This window comes from Balaenoptera acutorostrata, chromosome 15 (genome assembly GCF_949987535.1).
Source record: "Balaenoptera acutorostrata chromosome 15, mBalAcu1.1, whole genome shotgun sequence".
Lineage (NCBI taxonomy): Eukaryota > Metazoa > Chordata > Mammalia > Artiodactyla > Balaenopteridae > Balaenoptera > Balaenoptera acutorostrata.
In genome coordinates, this window is record NC_080078.1 from 36,548,400 (window position 1) to 36,565,255 (window position 16,856).

A 16,856-nucleotide genomic window follows, 5' to 3' on the forward strand; every position below is an offset into this window, starting at 1 on the left:
TCTAGCTTAGGAAACAGGTTGCTGGTGATACCTTTCGGATAAGGACTTCGGATGAAGCGCTGGCAAGTTGTGAGAAGCAGATAAGGAGCTGAGATGTGTGAACACCTTAGATTTTGTGGAACTGTCCTGCGGGGAGTGGCCACGCGGGCCGGTCTCCCTGGGACCCCACACCTGTCTGGAACACCTGTGGGGTCCAGATGGTTGTCCTGGGGTGGGGGTGGGGTCGCGCCCCGGTCGTCGAGGCCCTAAGCCCTAATGTAATGGGACCTTCTGGGCCGGGCGCAGGCTGAGCGCGTCCGGCTGGGAGGCAGCGCTCACCAACTCCCGATGCAGGTGAGGGTGTCGGACCTGGGGCCCCCATCTCATCGGGCTGGGGAACGGGCTCAGGAGTCTTGCGCCCCCCTCACTTCACGTGGGGGAGTTCGAATTCCGGCCCTGCCACTTCCTGCCTCAGTTTCCCCATCTGCACCCGCTCGCAGGCGGACCCGAGAGCAGTATGTAACCTGCAGAGGCCACGACACATCGCTGGCATCCGGTGAGGGGAAGTGGCCAGGCCTGGTCGCGGAGGAGGGTCGCGGGGCAGGGGCATGAGGAGCCGGGACCTGGCAGAGTCGCCCTGCGGGACAGGCGGGCCCGGCTGGCGCCGACTCCGCGCCTGGGAGCCCGGCTCGCGACCAGGCCGTAGCCAGAACCCTCGCCGCCCAGTCGCCGTCAGAACAAAAGTGGCGGCGGTGCCCGACGCCCGGCGTCCCGCAGGCCCGGCCCCCGCCGGGCAGCCCAGCGGCCCCGCCGCCCGGCGGCACAACGCACGGCGGCCGCATCTTCGGCCCTTTCCGTCCGAGCGCGCTCGGCTCTTTCCGCTGCGGCCGGCGCAGGTGGAGGGGGCGGGGCGGGGGCCGTGCGTGGTGACGCCGCGGGGGGGTGACGCACCGGCGTGCCCCGCCCCCTCCCCCTCCCCGTTCAGGCTCTGGAAAGAGAAGAAAAAAAACTTTCTTTTTTTTTTAATTGAGGAATCAACAGCCGCCATCTTGTCGCGGACCCGACCGGGGCTTCGAGCGCGATCTACTCGGCCCCGCCGGTCCCGGGCCCCACAACCGCCCGCGCACCCCGCTCCGCCCGGCCGGCCCGCTCCGCCCGGCCCTCGGTGCCCGCTCCGGCGGCCCCGCTCGCCTCTCGGCTCGGCCTCCCGGAGCCGCGGCGGCGGCGGCGGCGGCGGCGGCAGCGGCGGCGGCGGCGGCGGCGGCGGAACGGGGGGTGGGGGGGCCGCGGCGGCGGTGGCGGCGGCGGCCCCGCTTCGCGCATTGTTTTTCCTCGCGGCGGCGGCGGCGGCGGGCCGCGGGCGGGGAGCGGAGCCCGGATCCCCCCGGTCGTCGGGCCGCGAGCGAATTAATTAAGTGGGGCGCGGGGGGGGGAGCGAGGCGGAGGCGCGGCGGCGGCACCATGTTCCCGGGGACTGCCTGAGCCGCCCGGCCGGGCACCGTCGCTGCCAGCCGGGCCCGGGGGCACCGCCGGGCCGCCGGGGCGCCCCCGCCGCGGAGTGTCGCGCTCGGGAGGCGGGCAGGGGATGAGGGGGCCGCGGCCGGCGGCGGCGGCGGCGGCGGCGGCGGCGGCCGGGGGCGGGCGGTGAGCGCTGCGGGGCGCTGTTGCTGTGGCTGAGATTTGGCCGCCGCCTCCCCCACCCGGCCCTGCGCCCTCCCTCTCCCTCGGCGCTCGCTCGCGGCTCGCGGCTCGCGGCTCGCGGCTCGCTCCTCTCCCCCTCGCAGCCGGTCGGGGCTGGCGCCGACCCCCGCCCCGGAGCCCTCTCCGACCCCGCGGACCGCGCTCGGGGCTGTTTTCGCGAGCAGGTGAAAATGGCCGAAAACTTGCTGGACGGACCGCCCAACCCCAAACGAGCCAAACTCAGCTCGCCCGGCTTCTCGGCGAATGACAGCACAGGTGAGGAGGGGGCCGGGCCGGGGGTAGGGGCCCCGGGGGTCGCTGTAAGCCCCACCCGGAGGTGAGTGCTCCTGGGGGACCCGAACTCAACGGAGGACCGCGCAGCCCCTTCCCCAGGACCCGCGCCGCAGAGGGGGAAGTTTGTCGGAAGACTGTCATGGGGTCCGAGTGGGGCGACACATGCCCGGGTGCGCTCGGATCGCCCGGAGTTGGTGAACCCTCCTCGCGTGGAGACCGAGTGGTACTTCCAGGGAGAAAAAGTAAAGTGGAGCGTGTCTGTTCTGCGTGGTGATTCCGTACGCCTCCCTCTGCCGCTGTGTGTCGACACACGTGTGGCTGTCTGGAGGGATGTCAGCGGAGGGTAGGTTTGCTAGTGAGAAAAGGAAATAGTGCAGCCGAAAGGGGACCCGAAATGTTTTCTGAATTGGTAACACATTCACAAGGCTGCGACCAGAAGACACTCCTAGCAGCAGCCAACCTACGACTTAGAAGTTACTTGGAATGTGTTCCTTGGGAAAATGCTTAGTAGTTATTTTGAAAACTGTTGTTGCTGGTCACCTAAGTCATTCCATTTTTCACAACCCCAAACTTCGTTAGCAATTTGTCATGAAAGTTGCTGTGGAGTGTTTAATTTCACGTGTATGACTTCGGAAGAAAGTTAAATAGCAGATTCATCTGGGCTGCAGTCTCCAAGGGCGCTTGTGTTGTTTTTACAGTGTAGATATATATTAAAAAATTATGTTCAGGAATGTAGGAATTACGTTTTTTCCCAAAAAATTTTTTAGCAGGGTACTGAATAAATCATTCTTTTAAGCAGCTTCCCTGGAAACTTTCTTAGGTAATCATATCAGTTACCTGAGAGAAGTATTTTAGTTTTTTGTTCATTTAATAGTGCTGGCTTCTTCTGGGCTGGTTCACTGTAGCATTATCAACTAGTTGTATTTCCTCTTTCAGAGCTCTCCTTTGCAGTAAAATAAAAACTTGTGCGCTGCTGTGAATGATTTGATTCCCAGCGCAGCTTGTGTTTCTCCACTACGGTCTTGAAGTAGCAGCATCTGAAAATCAGTTTATAATGAATGGGTCCAAATTGAATTGTATTGCTGCAGCAATGCCTTCAGATTTGCAGTAGACACAGCTGTTCAGCTTGTGCATATATTTCTGGGACTGGCCACTAGTGTTTTTATACTGGTGGTCTAAAAATCTATTTCTACTGTTGAAACAAAACTTGAATTTTATGGCTTCAGTTTTAATACAATTCCTAGACTGTTAGTTAAAATAGAAGTGAGAGAAACAGTTTTTTTTTAAAACAAATCAGTCATAAGATTCTTGTCTGGTTGAAATAAATTTGTTAAACAGTGGGGAGGAATCAGTAAGTCTCACGATATATAAGTCACTAATAGTACTCTTTCTAAAAACTGATAAGGAGTTGAGTTTGATGTTAATTTTGTAAAATTGGCTTATCTGAAGTGAGGAATGTGGGAACAACCAAGATTTAAATGCTCTGATTTTACTGCCTGAAAAAAACTATGATTTTACTGCAGAATAGATCTCCTTTGCTTCATTAATCTTGGCATGTTTGAGTGAAAAATCTTTAATCATATGAAACGTAGATCGTACCAGACAAGTTCAGCCTTGAAGCTTGTCCTTTGAAACTGGTAACTTTTGAATGGCTTTGCAGCTTTTCTGTTGTTGAATGATGTTATTGTAGATTTTGTTTTATAAAGAAGGACAAATTAGTAACATGACACTTAACAAAAAGGCTTGTCCCACTATATACTTTCAGCTGTTTCCAAGATGGTGCCCAAAGGATTGGCTTTTGGGTAGTTCTGTTATTGGATGGTCACATATTTACTTAATGTGCTGCTAATCACAACAGAGTTTATCAGAAAGGATTTTCTACTTTTGACCACTTTTTTCCCCTTCTTTTCCAATTTTGATCCTTGTAAGACATTGGGGCGCTTTTATAAATGTGGAACAAAAAAATCAGTTTTTAACAGTTCTGTTTAAATAATCCAAAGAATAAGTTCACCATCATATTTATGTTGGGTCCTTCGTTGCACATCATCACCATCACATTATTGTGAGAGGGTCTGTTAGCATGATGGGCCACAGAAGGGGTCATCATCGAGCGTATTAAAAAAGGTAAAACCTTGTCTCCTATAACTACTAGTCTAAAACAGAGATCTTAAGGATGTATATTAAAGCCAATAAAGGACTAAAGCAATTACATTACACCAGTCAAAGGAGTGAAAGCATTTGGTTAGATGGAAAAGTGGGGAGAGACCTGGGAATAACATTCTTGAGAGAGACAGCGTCATTTTAATGAGGGGATGTGTGTTTGTGGCTTCTAGGATAAAACTGGGCCAGGCAGAGCAAGGTATGTTCCATGCTCATGTGATAAAATTTGAGGGAGGGGAGCTCTGCATGGGAAGAGCTGAAGGGTTAGGAGGAGAAGGAGGAGGGCTTGGTGGCCTGAGAAACAAGAGTGACTTGGACTGTCACGATGCAGTGCATGTCTCTGGGGACTGGCCTGGGGAGCCATCAGTGTCAGCTGAGTCCCCGGGGCGGTTGTGCGGGGGGGGGGGGGGGTGCAGAATAGTATACCTGATGCTAGGGCGCTTACCAACCAGGATGCTGCCTGCAGGGCGCTTGTATGTGCCTACACTCCAGTAAGATAAGGCAGTTACCAGCCAGGATGCTGCCTGCAGGGGGAGTGTGTATGTGCGTGCACTCCAGTGAGGTAAGGCGGCATCTCTGATAAATGTCATTGCCACCAGAGACAGATGGGAGAGATCAGTGCAGGCTGGGGAGGTCAGGGAAGGTTTCTGAGGAGAGCGTGCAGAGCTGATGCAGAAATAGGGAATGTACCCCAAAGGAAGGTAACAAGAGGAAGAAGGAAAAGCAGTACTTTTCACCCAACCCCAACCTTTCTTATGGAGTGGCACAGAATTTGATGGTATCAGATGTTGTTGAAGTAGCATTTTCTTGTTTTACATTGAAGGCGTAAACGCTTTTTTACAAATGTCATCTTCCTTTACTTGGCACCCTTTATGAGAAGTAGGACTTTGTGTTACCAGTGTATATTTAGTTGTGTGTTTTGGAAACTTTTTTATTTAATATGTCCAAATTAAACCAGCATATTAGTGTCTTTCAGCAGCAGGGATTCATGATTTAACAGTGTGGAACAAATAAATATCTAGGCAAGCAGTAGACTTTTTTTGGTCAGCTTTTTTGAAGCCAAATTTGCATTCAACAGATATACTATAAAAAAGTTTTGTAGGACTGTCTTCTGAAAGTTGAACACAGGTATGTTTCATCCTGTGCTGTATAAATGTCCCTAAGCAGTTGTGATTACATTTTATACTGTGAATCCCATTAAGTGCAAGAGAAAACTATATTTAAAGAAACTTGGTGTAAATACTGTTACCAACCAAAATACCTTTTACGGCAAAATGATGACCTTTTAGGTTTACATATCGGAGTGCTTTTCTCCCCATCACCTCAGTTTGGTCCTCACAGCAAACTGTGAGGCAGGAAGGGAAGATACTGTTCCTGCCAATTCCAGGTGAGGAACCAGACTTAAGAGAGGTGATCTGCCCAAAATAACATAAAGGGTAAAAACCAGAATCAAACCTAGATCGTTAAAGTAAATCGATAAATTCATCTTATAAATCTACATCCATAAACATGGAATCTACTTCAGTCATGGACCCGGGAGACTGCAGTACTTAGCAAGTTTCAGTAGCATAACTCCAGCAAGTGAATTAAGTCCCGGTAGGGAAAGTTTGTCAGTAGCTATGGAACAGGAGAGTGTTCTTCCTATTAGGGGCCTGGGGTAGGAGCTCCCCCCTCCCTCTCATTCTGGTGCAGCAGGGTGTTATCCAAGGCCTATACTGGTCTTACGTTCTTGTTTATTGCAGTGGGTAATTGAGGACCAGTTAGGTTATTTCATCTCTTTACTAAGTTCTGGCTAACTAGGAAACGTGAGTTTTTGTAGAGACTTCTAGGGCTTTTCATGACTTTGCTTAGCTTTTACTTAGTAGAAAAAGTAGGGATTTTTGAATAACTGTGAGAGCAGTGAGAACAGTGGCCTCATTTGAAGTTCCTTGGGGATGGCAGGTAAGTATGAATCCCACCAAGGGAGCCTTCACAGTAGAGCAAAAGATTGAGAATCATTGCTGTTTAAAGCTTGAATTTGATTCTGTAATTCTCAAACATAATTGAGAATGGCTTGTAAAGGGACTTAGGCTTAATCCTACTATTGGAAGTTGATGCTTACATTGTTAGCCTGTATTTTTACAACTTCTAACTTGTGCCATTGTATTGATAGTTGTGTAACAAAGTGATTATTTGGGGCTACATAAGTGCCAGCTTTGTGTTTTTACTTAATGTGTTTGAAAACAAAATAGTTTAAAATGATTTTGCCAAAGTATGCCTTCCCGTGTTAAGATGAAATGTTCCTTATTGTGAGTTTTGAAGATTAGAAAAGCTTGCTTTAAGCCATTTTAGTTCTTGGGGTAACATTAGTCAGGACACTACCTCTTTATCTCATTCAAACCAGCATTTCAAGTATATTCCAAGGGCACGTGAAGAGATGTTGCTCAACAGAGGTTTTGTGCTCAGAAGAAATTGGGCATAGCCAAGGCACTTTCTTGCGGGCCCTCCCAGCCTTAGTTTGCTGATGGGCTGTGAGGCTTGGAGAGAGGGGCTTGCAGTTTGCACCATTCCCAAATACATGGGTCATCAAGCTTTTTCTGTAATGGGTCAGAGGACATAATTTCAGATTTGCAGGCCACATGGTCTCTGCTGCAGCTAACTCAGTGCTGCCATTTTGACGTGAAAGCAGCTCTGGACAGTATGTACACAGATGTGCGCAGCTGTGTGCCGGTAAAACTAGCAAAACTCTCATTACAAAAACCGGCAGCCAGGGCTTCCCTGGTGGCGCAGTGGTTGAGAGTCTGCCTGCTAATGCAGGGGACACAGGTTCGAGCCCTGGTCTGGGAGGATCCCACATGCCGCAGAGCAACTAGGCCCGTGAGCCACAACTACTGAGCCTGCGCGTCTGGGGCCTGTGCTTGGCAACAAGAGAGGCCGCGATAGTGAGAGGCCCGCGCACCGCGATGAGGAGTGGCCCCCGCTTGCCACAACTAGAGAAAGCCCTCGCACAGAAACGAAGACCCAACACAGCCAAAAATAAAAAAAAATAAATAAAAAAAACCACAATTCTGTACATATTTAAAAAAAAAAAAAAAAACTGGCAGCCAGGTGGTTTGGCCCTCATGCTGCAGTTTGTGACCCTGATGTAATGTGGGACTGGTGCTCTGAGGATCCTCAGTTTCCTCATCTGTGAAAAAGAGAGGATGACCATCCCCATCTCCAAGGGTGATGGGTGAAGGTGGAATGAGATGCTGTGTGAGAAGTGCCTGGTCTGGAGTGAGTGCTCAGTGCCTGTTGCCAGCACCGTCCTGACAGGGGAGAGTGGGTGCACCCTGGTAGCCATGTTTGCTGATGGTTCTGGAAACAGTAGTAGCCATGTATGCGTGTCCACACAGGCGCACAAGCAGGCAGATCTTTTTGTAGTGTAGCACATTCAGTATATAGCCAGGAGTTCTTTAATCAATACTATTGATTTTTGCCTCCATTTTCAATTGTATTTTTTTTGTAGGAACACGATGGCCATGAAATTTTAAAATTGCAAAAACTTAAGGAGTATGGTATGTTCTGAAAATTCTTACTAATTTTGAAGTGTATTTCATGGACTGTAAACAAGCAGCAAACAAATATGTGATTCTGTTTCTTTACTGTGTATATTACAGTTCAGTCTGAGGTACCCCTTATGCAGTAGCAGTGTACAAAGGATTCTGGTGATGCCTTCAAGTAGCTTAGAACTGTGTTGACAAAGATAAGACATAGAGGCAAAACTTGAGAAAAGAATATAAGATGCAATCAAGTGCCCAAATGCATGAGTCAGAAAGGGCAATTGAAGAAGGCTTCATTTATTCACCCAGTGTTTACTGAATGCTCCATGTGCATAAGCCCAGGGCTGGGTGTCCAAGTGGTGGTGGCACCTGAGGCAGGGCCTTAGTGCTCCTGTTCTATGGTGCCCCCTGGGCTTCTCTCACTGAGCCAGAGCAAGGAGCCAGGCAGTTGGGGAAGTCTGCTGGGTTTCTGTGCCTTCTGTGTGTTGGGAAAAGCACTCTGGCTACTCAGAGAGTTTCGTCTCCATGGGTGTGATCTCAGCCCATGGCTTGCACCTAGTCCTCTCAGGTTGTCCCAGATGGTCTCTCAGAAGCTCTCAGACTCCTGGCCATGCCCTCTGGTTTCCAGCACATGTGCCCAGTGTTCCCTGAGCCCACTCTGAGGCCTTTCCTTAGTGGCGCGTCCCTCATCAGAAGACTGTCCCATGCCTGATGGGCTCCCCTGGTCTGCTGTGGCATCCACAGCTCTTGCATAAATTGGGGGAAGGGATGCCATACTTTCCCAATTCAGTCTGAGCTTAGCTTTCAGGATTGTCACATTGCAGCAAGTCATTGATGCAGGAAGTCAGTGCTTGCACCAGTGTCTGTTGGGGGCTTTTGCGTGTTCACCTTTCTGTGGGGGCTGTGATTTGCTGACAGTAGTGCCGGAAAAGAGCCATGTGCAAGGTTGCCCAGCTCGAGCTTTGACTTGAAGAGATGTGAATCACAGATTGGGGTGGGAGGGTATCTTTAGGAAAGGCATGGAAGTAAGCAAAAGTGGCTTTTTTTTTTTCCCCCCGCAAGTTCTTAGACAATATGCAGGATGTTGCTGACTTTGAAAAATCTGCCTTCAGGGTGTTTTCTTGTTCTAATTTTGGGAAGTAAGGCTATTTTTGAGCTCTACGTCTAGAAGTCAAATTCCTTTCTTTTAAAACCTTACCCTTAGAAAGACCTTGGATATCATCCCATGTAACGTTTTCCCCCATGTTTCATTTCCATTAATCAAAAGAATATTTAGTTGAACCATCACTAAGAATAGTAAAATCTAATGCTGAAGAAATTTTCACTTGGTTAAACCCGACTTTCCTATTTCTAGATGTCCCGTCTGCTGCTGTTTGAAGATCTCTTAATTTGCCAGTCTTTCTAATACACCTGTGTATATAGTAGGTGTTTCCTAATAGTTGTAGCTGTTTAACGGGATTATACAATTCTGTTGTAAAGCAAAATCTTTTTTTTTTAGATTTATTTTAATTAATTTATTTATTTTTGGCTGCATTGGGTCTTGTGGCTGTGCACAGGCTTTCTCTAGTTGCGGTAAGCGGGGGCTGCTCTTTGTTGCAGTGTGCAGGCTTCTCATTGTGGTAGCTTCTGTTGCGGAGCACGGGCTCTAGGCGCATGGGCTTCAGTAGTTGTGGCTCGCAGGCTCAGTAGTTGTGGTGCCTGGGTTCAGTTGCTCCACGGCATTTGGGATCTTCCCGGACCAGGGCTCGAACCCATCTCCCATGCATTGGCAGGTGGATTCTTAACCACTGCGCCACCAGGGAAGTCCCGCAAAATATTTTTATATTTCAAAAGCTTCCCTTTGCACTGCCCCCAAATATTTGAATTTTCCTTATAAAAACTGTACCATCCATATGTGTTTTAATTTTGTATTTAGAATAACCAATGAAATAGCAAGAAAAATAAGCTACTGTTTCTTATGATAGCCTGTAGAGTGAGGCTTGAACAATATTTGAATAAAGTGGGTTTTGGTATTTGATAACAAACTGAATGATAACACTCAGGAACTATAGAAATATATCAAATAATTGGGGTTTGCTTTGACAGTTATGGACTGTATGCGTTTGACCCAGTTCCTTTGGATTAAAATATTTTGAGTGTTTGTCACTTGATTAAAAGTAGAACCTTCTAACCATGACTCAGAGTTGAAGGAAATGTCAGAGCTTTTTATACTGGGATACAGGTAGTGAGGAAGGAGCCTGGCCTCCACTCAGTGGACACTGGATCTCAGCTTCCAGCTCATCAGCTCTGTGCCTTGGGCCAATGACTTTACATTAGAACTTCGTTGGGGAGGGTGGGTCTCATCTCTAAAAGGGATTTTTTTCCCCCCTAGAATTTTCCATTTCTTCTCACTTTGGTTAGCTTTGCATATTGGGCTCCTGTGGTTCCTGGCATATAGCCGGTTGCAGCGGCTAGTATTATTGTATCATTGTGTGGCAAAGTACTAGACGTCACCTACCCTTGGGCTGGTAAGGATAGGGCTGATGTAGGTGAGGAGTCTGACCCAGAACCAGATCCATGGACATTTCTTGCTGAGTACACAGGAAGATGCTTCCCCTTCCTGTTCCACATAGAGCACCAGGGCTGGTGCAGTCTCAGTACCAGCTTGCAAAGGAATGAATTAGAGGCGGAGATTCAGGAATCTCACAAAACGGGTAGGAGTTTGACACACTTTACTCAGTCTGTGTTTGAAGTTAAAAAGTGTTCTTTATTGGAAAATTGAAGTCTAAACGGAACTGTTTTTCCCGTATTGTTTCAGAACAGGGACTTGATTTAGGTTAGGACTTAGTGAAAAAGGTGAACATGGAGAAGCTATAAAAATGGTCTTTCTTTTTTAGAGAACAGAGTTAGGGGAGAAAATGGCCTTTGAATTGCTATCCAGTTTAGTCAGGTTAATTGGTTGAAAGAAAGAGCAGTGAAATTTAATTTCCTCTTTGATTCAGCTACCACTGACCTTGAAAGGAATGGATTCAGCTCCTCCCTGTATTGTGGGGATTTTCTCTTTCTACAGATTCTATAATAGGAAGTTGCTTCAGTTGGAGTTTACTGTTTTTCCAGTCTCCTAGATATTTTAGATGTGGTGATTTATGGATTTTGCTTGTAAAAATCGCCCCATGGTGGACAAAGAATTTTTGCCCCTAACATTAAATCTTATTTATATTTTACTTAATCAGTAATTTTTATTGAAAGTAACAAGGCATAAAGTATTGATAGATTCTTGTGTTATTTTGGTTTTGCCTTTACTGCTCTTGGGATTGGTTTTTGTTTGAAGAGCACAACCCGCCCAGAGTTGAACTTCTCTTTTAAAAATCTCTGAGAAAATCATATTGAAAGATAATTCAGTGTTTTAGCTCACACTGGTGACTTTCTCAATCTCTGAAAGTTAAGGAAAAACAGGTTCCTTCTCAATGGTAAGAGTGAGTTTGGACATTTCCTTTGTTTGAAACGCTAGTGTTCTCCTGATACTAAGTCCAGCTGAACTTTCTGTGATGATGGCCATGTTCTAGACCCACACTCCCAGTACTGGATCCTCTAGGCTCTTGTGGCTAGTGAGTACTTGAACTGTTACCAATGTGAGTCAGGAACTACATTTTAAATTTTATTTAATTGTAATTAATGTAAATGTTAACAGCCACATGTGGCTATTGGCTGCTGTGTTGGACAGCACAGCCCTGAGTACATTTACTTACCTCATTTGTCTAGCGTGTTCTTTAAGATATTTATGACCTAAAGGGCAAAGTCCCTTTAAAGGGACCAACTTGTAAAGATGGAAAGCATTTTCAAAAATACGCATTGGTTTAGATTTAGGATTTTTCAGTCATGTAGAAAGTATTTGTTACACTGTGATGGCAGTCCTGGAGATCTGGTGGTGGGGACACAGCAGGTCCAGGGTCTGCCTTCGTGGGAGACAGCTATAGTCAGCTGTGACCGAGTACCTTGGAGAGGAGGTCCGTGACTGGGGCATAGGACAGAGTCTTTTCTTAAGGGTCTTAGAAGGCCTTCTGGGGGAGGTGACTGAGACCTGAGGATGAACAGGAGTCGGGGTGAGGTGCTATTCCAGGCATAGGGAACAGCATAAACAGCAAGTGTGGAGGTCTGGAGGTACACACTTTTGAGCGCGTAAACTTTTTGCAAAAAGTCAGTTTTGTTTTTGTTTTACATTCAACAGGCTACCATTTAGAGGCAGCGTGGTCTTGCCTCTTAGATGTGGACACTGCTGGTGTTGTTCTGTGCTGAGAAGTCGGGTGGGCCTGAGCTCTAGTCTCAACTCTACCACTATTTATCCATTCTTTTATTCAACAAATATTAAAACGCTTATATAATTCAAATTCTTTATATGTGCTTATTATGTGTGGGACACTCCTAGGCTGTGGTGATATCAGTGGGGGCCCCGTGTTCTTGGAACTCAGAGTGCAGTGGTGTGGGCAGGCAGTCCAGCAGTCCCACCAATGCCTGTCTATTTGCGAACTGAAATCAGTGTTGTGATGGGAAGGAACCAGATGCTTCAGGCTGGGTGGTCAGGGAAACTTCTTAGAGGAAGGGCACTGGAGCTCATTGCAGAACAAACTAGCAGGGGGAGTCAGGCTGGGTGTCTGAAGGCAAGGTAAAGTCATGGAGAGCCTGCAGTGTCTGACCAGGGAGTCCAGACCATCCTTTTAGAGCTTAAAAAACAATACAAAATTTTAGAAGCCCATCACATCCAGGGTAATTGGAGGAAGTGACTGTGATTTGTTCTCCAGAGGCTATATCATCTTTTTCCAAGGTATATTTTTCCATATAAGTTCACACCTGCAGGGAGAGTTGACAACTGCCTTCTCTCTCCCCAAACCCTGTTTGTGGGAGGAAAAAGACCCCACAAAAAGGAGCTTAAGAATCAGAACTACAGTTGACCCTTGAACAGTGTGGGGGATAGGGGTGCCAACCTTCCCTGCAGTCAAAAATCCACATATAACTTGCCCTCTGTATACCGATTTCTCCATATTCGTGGGACCTCCCTATGCGGTTCCTCTGTATCCACAATTCCACATCCTCAGATTCAACCAACCACAGATCATGTAGTACTATGGTATTTACTATTGAAAAAAAAAATCTGTGTATAAGTGGACCTGTGCAGTTCAAACCCTTGTTCAAGGGTCAGCTGTAGTGTTCTTATTTAAGGTATTAGGAAATTTTTGTACCAACAGGTGATTCTTCTTTAAAAAGTTTTTTTTTTTTTAATTCTTTTGACTGGGTGATGAGTTCATAGGGTTCCAAAAAGTACAAAAGACTTTAGTGAAAAGCCTTCCTTTCCTGTTTACGGAGTCAACCAGTTCCCCTCCCCACAGGCAACTAGTGTTTCTTGTATATCATGCTAGACATACGCTGTGTATGTAAGCACATGCCGTCTCTCTTTACTCCTTCTTCCCAAAGTGACATGTTATATATGTTGTTCCACTATAGGTGCATTTCAGACTGATAAATATCTCAGAGCTGTAAGAAGTATTAATATTTGAAGAGCAGGCTTCATTCTAAAAATCCTTTTTTTTTTTTAAATGGTAAAATGTTTTGGTGCTGTACTTAAATAACACAGAATGATTTTTGTGTTTTTGCTACACTTTTTAAATAGGAAGAATTGAAGTTCTAAAAAGTAATTTCATCTTGAAGAGTATTAGAGGTTTTGTTACTGTCATCATGTTGCACATCATGCAACCATGGTTCACACCAAAGTTCTGTTTATGGTTTCCCAGCTTCTGGAAAAGATTCTTTAAACCTGTGGTTTTTATTAACCACCTTATTAGTTGACATACAAATGTCTGTAGCTTAACAACCTACTTGTACGCCAAGTACAATAGATAAGGTAAAAATCAATCTGTTGCTTGGTAGGACTTCTAAGAATATTCATATTAATTCCAGACCTTTTTATTAATTTAGTTAATTAATCTAGATATTGCAGAACACTAAAGGTGACTCAGAAGTCCTTCAGAAGAGGAGTAGCTGAGTCCTTTGCCATTGTAAATCTGGGGAGGGAGAGTGATGGTATTTAAGATGGAAGATAAGTTTGAGAATCATTAAATAAAAAGTCAGGATGGAGATCAGAAATGATAATTAGATCCTTTTTAGAGGTAAAAAGATATATACTAATGTGTCCATTGGGTATTTTCAGAAGGAAATCCCTGAAAATTGTTTTCCTTGGGAGTGGGGGGCTGGGGGCTCTCCACTTTCACTTTATAGTCTTCCAAATGCTTTTTAAAAAAACATAAATATATTATTTTTAAAACAAAAAACTGGGCTTCCCTGACGGCACAGTGGTTGAGAGTCTGCCTGCCAATGCAGGGGACATGGGTTCGAGCCCTGGTCCGGGAGGATCCCACATGCTGTGGAGCAGCTGGGCCTGTGTGCCACAACTGCTGAGTGCATGTGCCACAACTACTGAGCCTGCGCACCACAACTGCTGAGGCCCGCGCGCCTGGAGCCCGTGCTCCGCAACAAGAGAGGCCACTGCAGTGAGGGGCCCACGCACTGCAATGAAGAGTGTCCCCCGCTCGCCACAACTAGAGAAGACCCGAGTGCAGCAACGAAGACCCGATGCAGCCAAAAATAAATTAAATAAATAAATTTATAAATAAATAATAAATTTAAAAATTAAAAAAAAAGAAAGAAAAACTAGTTTAAAAGTAAATCAGATCCACAGCAAAACATCTTTAGTATTTGTGGTTAGAGGAATCTGTTAAATTGTGAGAACTGGAGTTTTGGGTAATTCCTGTTGCAAAACCTTTAGACCTTTAGCAAGAATGATTTGAACAAAGTGTAAATTAACTTAGAGGTGTCGTCCAAAGATGGGAAAATATGATTGTGTGTTAGTGTGGTGTCCAATCATCACTTCCTTTGTCACAAGCTCTGATTTTTAACAGAATCTTTTTTTTTTTGAAACATCTTTATTGGAGTATAATTGCTTTACAATGTTGTGTTAGTTTCTGCTGTATAACAAAGTGAATCAGCTATATGTATACATATATTACCATATCTCCTCCCTCTTGCACCTCCCTCCCATCCTCGCTATCCCGCACCTCTAGGTGGTCACAGAGCACCGAGCTGATCTCCCTGTGCTATGCAGTTGCTTCCCACTAGCTAGCTGTTTACATTTGGTAGTGTATATATGTCAGTGCTACTCTCTCACTTCGTCCCAGCTTACCCTCCCCCCTCCCCGTGTCCTCAAGTCCATTCTCTACGTCTGCATCTTTATTCCTGTCCTGCCCCTAGGTTCATCAGAACCATTTTTGTTTTAGATTCCATATATATGTGTTAGCATATGGTATTTGTTTTTCTCTCTCTGACTTACTTCACTCTGTATGACAGACTCTAGGTCCATCCACCTCACTACAAATAACTCAATTTCATTTCTTTTTATGGCTGAGTAATATTCCATTTTATATATGTGCCACATCTTCTTTAGCCATTCATCTGTTGATGGACATTTAGGTGGGTTCCATGTCCTAGCTATTGTAAATAGTGCTGCAGTGAACATTGCGGTACATGTCTCTTTTTGAATTATGGTTTTCTCAGGGTATATGCCCAGTAGTGGGTAACAGAATCCTTTTATTAGAGGTTTCTTCATTGATGTGCTGGAAGCTACAAGACCTGACAGCCAACTAATGTTTCTCCAAGTACATTGAAATAATGTCAGCTTTCCTGACACGAGCAACATGTACCTTACTACTGCGTTGGGTACAAAATATGATATGTAGATTGTCACATTTCTTTAGGAAAAAAAATAGTATTTTTGAAAAATCCTTCTTTAAAGTGCTTTTTATTTTCCTGCCTTTTAAGCTCATTTGAATACTAAAAATATTTTAAACTAGTATTGAACCCATTTCAGATTTCATCCTCAAACGTAAACACTCCAGCTGGAGCCAGGAGCATCTGGAAGCATTCCAGGTATTATCACCTGGGCTGAAGCTAATCACCTGGGCCTGGACACCCCAGGGGCTGCCTTTTAAAAATCAGTTTCTTTAATTACTTAAACAGGAAGTTCACTCACATGGTTCAAAAATCAGAGGACACAAAGCTGTAGAGTGAGAGCCCCCCTCCTTCCCTGTGCTCTCCTCCATGGTTTATCTCTTCAAGCAGACAGCCTATTCTTAGCTCCCTTGCCCCCTTCCTGCCTTCTTCTTACTGGAGGCAGCATACTGTCCACGTGGTTACATACCTGTACACAGCAGCACATGGAGAGCTTTCTTACTATCTCTTTCTGTAGTTGCTAGTTTTGTTATGTGAGATGTGCCATGATTGATTTAATCTGTTTCCAATCTTGACCCCTCACAAACCGTGCTTTAATGAATAGCTCTGCACAGTTATGTGTATATCTATAGAACGGATTCCTAAAAATGGAATTAATGATTAAAAGGAATATGCATTTGTAATTTTGATCATATCATCAAACTGTCCTCCAAGAGCTTGTGTGTTGGTGGATCCTTAAAGCTTCAAAAGCAGCACACTTAAACCCAGCATAGACATCACTGGATATTTTGTATGTTAGTTATTAATATAGTTGATAAATACTCAAGTTATTCTTCCGCTTGTGATTCTCTATCATTTTGTACCTCTCAGTTGCTTGTGATTTATCTGTGATCTAATGGCATACTTTTTTTTTTTCCCTTTAAGACTTAATTTTCTTAGAGCACTTTCAGGTTCACAGCAAAACTGAAGGGAAGGTACAGAGATTTCCCATCTGTACTCCTTGCCCCCACACATGCACAGCCTCCCCATTATCAGCATCCCCCACCAGAGTGGTACATTTGATACGGTTGATAAACCTACATTGGTGCATCGTAATTATCCCGAGTGCATAGTTTACCTTAGGGTTCACTCTTGGTTTGTTACATTCTCTGTGTTTGGACAAATGTACAATGGCATTTATCCATCATTGTAATATCACACAGTGTATTTTCACTGCCCTAAAAATCCCCTGTATTCCTCCTATTTCTCCCCCAGCTCCCTGCCCCCCCCAAAAAAAGCAGACTCCTGGCAATTGTTGATTATTTTTACTGCCTCCATAGTTTTGCCTTTTCCAGAATGTCATATAATTGAAATCATGTAGTATTTAGTCTTTTCAGATTGCCTTCTTTCACTTAGTAACGTGTATTTCAGATTCCTCCATGTCTTTTCATGGCCTGATACTCATTTCTTTTTAGTGCTGAATAATAT

The 16,856-nt window shown here is 45.6% G+C and overlaps 1 protein-coding gene across 2 annotated transcripts in view; it reads left to right on the forward strand.

Moving 5' to 3' along the window:
- Positions 1 to 1,660: 1,660 nt before the first annotated feature.
- CREBBP (CREB binding protein) overlaps positions 1,661 to 16,856 on the forward strand; it is a 130,584-nt gene continuing 115,388 nt past the window's right edge. For both annotated transcript variants that reach the window (XM_007181543.2, XM_007181546.2), the window contains exon 1: positions 1,661 to 1,935. In XM_007181543.2, the coding sequence (XP_007181605.2) occupies positions 1,851 to 1,935 (85 nt within the window). In that variant the 5' untranslated portion in view covers positions 1,661 to 1,850. The remainder of the gene's footprint in view (positions 1,936 to 16,856) is intronic.